This window comes from Limulus polyphemus, unplaced genomic scaffold (genome assembly GCF_000517525.1).
Source record: "Limulus polyphemus unplaced genomic scaffold, Limulus_polyphemus-2.1.2 Scaffold5200, whole genome shotgun sequence".
Lineage (NCBI taxonomy): Eukaryota > Metazoa > Arthropoda > Merostomata > Xiphosura > Limulidae > Limulus > Limulus polyphemus.
In genome coordinates, this window is record NW_013670810.1 from 26148 (window position 1) to 31621 (window position 5474).

Genomic DNA, 5474 nt, shown 5'->3' on the forward strand with positions numbered 1-5474 from the left:
TAACTTCATACACTCATAATAATTAGATTATTTGTAACATTGTTTTACTATTACCATTGTGAACTTCATACACTTTCAATAATTAGATTATTTATAACATTGTTTCACTATTACCATTGTTAACTTCATACACTCATAATAATTAGATTATTTGTAACATTGTTTTACTATTACCATTGTGAACTTCATACACTTTCAATAATTAGTTTATTTGTAACATTGTTTTACCATTACCGTTATTAACTTTATTAACTCACTATTACTATTTTACTGTTACCGTTGTTAACTTAATACACTCACTATAATTTTCTATCTCGTGCTATTACTGTTACTAATTTATATATTTCTGTTAGACTTCAGAATGGTTAGGTTGCCCTGGAGGTAAGTTGGTCCACTTATATGACCAACTTGATCAAAAGAAAGTAGCAATGAATGATATACGGGTTATGTTAATATTAGGTGGAAGCAAATCGTGCGAACAGAAGTGTTGGTCCTGAAGTGTAACATTGTGTGGGTGTGGTACGGAAGTCGTCTTTTTGACCACTACTAATCAAGCACTCGTTCTGCTTCAGGGACTTTATATATCACATTACAATCAGAGCATAAGTGGAAAACTAAATATGTTAAAGTCATTGTATGACGTCAACTCCTTCAGAAAAATAATCACCGTGCAATATTTCGGTACTTAAGAACGAAAGCATCACTAAAGAAGACAAATCGTTCATAAAAATTACACATTTATAAAGTAGTACTCTTATCCACATCTGCATTTCTAGGAAGATTAGTGACGAGGTTAGACGAACAAAGAAATAATTCAGCAGGTAAGAAATACGAAGAATGAGAATATATAATACAGGATAATCCAGCAGGTAAGAAATACAAAGAATGAGAATATATAATACAGGATAATCCAGCAGGTAAGAAATATGAGGAATGAGGAAATACAGAATAATCCAGCAGGTAGGAAATATGAAGAAAAAGAATATATAATACAGGATAATTCAGCAGGTAGGAAATATGAAGAAAGAGAATATATAATACAGGATAATTCAGCAGGTAAGAAATATGAAGAAAGAGAATATATAATACAGGATAATTCAGCAGGTAAGAAATACAGAGAAAGAGAATATATAATACAGGATAATTCAGCAGGTAGGAAATATGAAGACAGATAATATTTAATATAGAATAATTCAGAGTATATGTCGTGATTTCCAACGACGTTTCGTTTTTATTATGGTCCCAACAGTATCTCGTTTTTTGTATATTTCCTACGAAGTTTCGCTAACGAAGCAACAAGTTTTAGAGTAATCCGTGACCGCACGTGATGAAAAATCTGATATAGAACACCTTTATAATTACAATCGTCGTTTTAATAAACAGTTGTTTTGACCTTGTTATGATATATAGAAGTAATGACTCTTTCACTTTAAAAAATGCTGTTTCTTTATAATCGTACATTTGGTATGTTATGTAAGTTATGACTTCGTAATTTAAATGATACAGTTTGTATAATTGTCCATCTGGTATGTTATGTAAGTTATGACTTCGTAATTTAAATGATACAGTTTGTATAATTGTCCATCTGGTATGTTATGTAAGTTATAACTTCGTAATTTAAATGATACAATTTTTATAATCGTCCATCTTGTATGTTATGTAAGTTATAACTTCGTAATTTAAATGATACAATTTTTATAATCGTCCATCTGGTATGTTATGACTTCGTAATTTACATGATACTCTTATTATAATCATTTATCTGGTATGTTATATATGTTATGATTTCGTAATTTACAGGATACTGTTATTATAATTATTTATCTGGTATGTTGTGTATGCTATGACTTCGTAATTTACAGGATACTGTTTTTATGTAAGTCATCTGGTGAGTGTTATTTGCTACTAGAACGTCAAGTATTTTAAATTTTCAAACCCACTATTATATTTTTAGTTAGAACAGATTTTACATGATAATGAATAAGTGTCTTTTTTTATTTCACTGCATAGAATGTAAATAAAATAGCAAAAATTGGTTGCATCAGTCATGACCGTAAGGCAAGCGAGCTGTGACCGCCCTCTATACAGGAGGTCAGGCGTTAAAAGTAGAACTTTTCAGTATAACAAAGAGACATCAAGCTGTCTTTCAAACCTAGCCACCGTGAACCAAGGAATCTTTGTTCTTCAGGTTACATGCTTTTCTACTAGACTGTATATATTATATGACAACGTTATTACGTAATAGATCATATGACCTTTTTATTACTTAATATTTTGTAAGACAATGCCATTATTTAATATCTTACATGAAAACGTTATTATACAATAGATTGTACAGCTTTTTTATTACTTAATATTTTGTAAGACAATGTCATTATTTAATATCTTATATGACAACGTTATTACGTAATAGATCATATGACCTTTTTATTACTTAATATTTTGTAAGACAATGCCATTATTTAATATCTTACATGACAACATTATTATACAATAGATTGTACAACTTTTTTATTACTTAATATTTTGTAAGACAATGTCATTATTTAATATCTTATATGACAACGTTATTACGTAATATATCATATGACCTTTTTATCACTTAACATTTTGTAAGACTGTGTTAATACTTAATATTTTGTAATACTATGTTGTTATTTAATACTTTGTATGACTGTGTTGATACCTAATACTTTGTATGACTATATTGTTACTAATATTTTGCATGACAACGTTATTACTTAATATTTTAATGACTATATTGTTACTTAAAATTTTGTTTTACTATGTTATTTATTAATATTTTATAAAACACATATAAAACGTTATACCCTTGATGCCTATATCCACTACACATAAGAACCTCTATATTATACCATTGGGAACTATATCCACTACACATAAGAACCTCTATATTACACCCTTGGGAACTATATCCACTAAACATGAAAACCTCTATGTAATACCCTTGGTGCCTATATCCACTACACATAAGAACCTCTATATAATACCCTTGGTGCCTATATCCACTACACATAAGAACCTCTATATAATACCCTTGGTGCCTATATCCACTACACATAAGAACCTCTATATAATACCCTTGGTGCCTATATCCACTACACATTACAACCTTTATATTATTCCCTTGGTGACTACACACAAGTATAATATTGTTTAGTTAATTATGAGATTCGGAAATCAATTTATATCACTCCATTCCCTATAAATATATATATAACTTGTTATAGTTAAACACGCTTAACAGGTTAAATATCCGATTAACTTGCAAGTTATAATAATTTATTTTTTGAAATTATTGGAATTATTTGTGTTATATATATAAAATATTTATCTTTTTCAGATAATAGTAGAATGGGATACATTGGAGTTTTGTGGAAGTTGGTAATACTGTTGGCGTTAACAACTTCAGTGTTTTCTTTATCCTATGGCATTCGAAAAGTGGCATTTGCAACAAACCAGTTTGGAATGGACTTGTATAGGGCTATGAATCAAGAGTCGAATAACACTAACGTTGCCATCAGTCCGCTTAGTATTAGCACGGCTCTGGCCGCCATGATGATCGGCTCGCGTGGAGACTCCACTGCTGCGCTTCGTCACGCCCTTTACCTCTGGGGAATGTACCCGCAGGAAATTCATGGGGCTTTCTATGACCTTCTGCACCACCTGTCGACCAATCTTCAAGCCTCAGCAGCCCATCGACACAACAATGAAAGCGTTACAAACGAATCTGTGAATAACTTATTGCTCTACAGTTCCATGTACGTCCAAAGGGACTTCAGCGTCAGATTCCCATTCCAGATGTTCTTACTCGGATACTACAATACCACTGTACACCCAGTGGACTTTTACGACAATGGAGAAGAAACGAGAAACCACATAAATGCTGTAGTATCCAAGGAAACGGCCGGTAAAATAAAAGACATTCTGCCCGAACTTCCCGCAAGAAGCACAACCATGCTCCTTTTGAACGGAATCCACTTTCGAGGATTGTTGGACATGAACGTATCTGTGGTGGAAGAAGGGACCAAAGAAGTTGTCAACGGCGCGGTAGTGCTGGAAGCTAAGAAGGCCCGACTTCGGTACGGCGAGGACAAATATTTAAATTGTACAGCCGTCGAAGTTCCCTTCAAGAACGATTTCATGTCAATGGTATTTTTACTTCCTAATCATCCAGAAGATGTTGCTCTAATAGAAAGAAGACTTTCTGCTCAGCGGCTCAGTGACGTCATATTTAACATGGAAGTGAAAAGAGTGAATATACAGGTAATGAAACATATGTGACAGAGTATCCTGTTTTAATCTTCTTCATTAGAGTCTCTATAAGGACGACAAGATAACATAGCAAATGACCTTATGACCTTGAAAATGATTAATTTTATTGGACGTTTACTTTTTTCTTTTATAGAAGACATGTCTTACAAGCATGAATTGTTAACACTTGTTGTTGTTGTTAACTATTTCTGACTGAAACTTGGTCGAACTGTTTTTTAAGTCTCTTGACACTTTCCTTTAGATACCTCGAATCACTCTGGAAGAAACATACCAGAACTTGTCTCATGCTCTTAGTTCCATGGGACTCGCCAACATCTTCACACCGGGATATGCTGGCCTGTTTGGTATCAGCGACTCTCGCTGGCTCCATCTGTCGGATATTGTCCACAAAATCAACATTGAGATTAAAGAAGCCAAGATCGAAACGGCACCAGAAACTTCTGGCGACAATGCAGCAATTGATGTTAAATTGGACAGGCCGTTCGTGTATTTCGTTATTGATAATATCAGTGGTTTGATAATAACATTAGGTAAATTCTATAACCAATGAAAATGTTCTTTTCTTTACAGTAAAGGAAAATTGGCGATTGTGCCTTTTCGATAAATAAGAAAGATAACATGTGAATGGAAATTTTAACATTAAACTGTGAGAAGATAATGTATAAAAGAAATCATTTTATTTGTAATAAAAATTTATACAAATATATAGGAGAACAGCCATAAAAAAATAAATAAAAATTTACTTGAAGAAATGATTATATAAATTGTTGCCAACATTATTTATAAAAGTTAATACAAAAATATTATGTAAGATGCCGAGATAAGTAAGAAAAAAAATATGATCTGAGACGTCTAGGTAAGTAAGAGAAAAATGATGATCTGAGACGCCTAGAAGTAAGATAAAAAGGATGATCTGAGTCGTCTAGAAGTAAGATAAAAAGGATGATCTGAGTCGTCTAGAAGTAAGATAAAAAGGATGATCTGAGTCGTCTAGAAGTAAGATAAAAAGGATGATCTGAGACGTCTAGATAAGTAAGAGAAAAATGATGATCTGAGACGTCTAGATAAGCAAGAGAAAAAGGATGATCTGAGTCGTTTAGATAAGTAAGAGAAAAAGAATGATATGAGACGTCTAGATAAGCAAGAGAAAAGAGATATATATTGTGTTCATGGACTGT

The 5474-nt window shown here is 32.3% G+C and overlaps 1 protein-coding gene across 1 annotated transcript; it reads left to right on the forward strand.

Moving 5' to 3' along the window:
* Positions 1-926: 926 nt before the first annotated feature.
* Positions 927-4846, forward strand: LOC106472263 (leukocyte elastase inhibitor-like). The gene is made up of 3 exons (XM_013932890.1): positions 927-1056; positions 3365-4287; positions 4538-4846. The coding sequence occupies exons 1-3, from the start codon at positions 927-929 to the stop codon at positions 4844-4846; spliced, it is 1362 nt and encodes a 453-aa protein (XP_013788344.1).
* Positions 4847-5474: the final 628 nt, after the last annotated feature.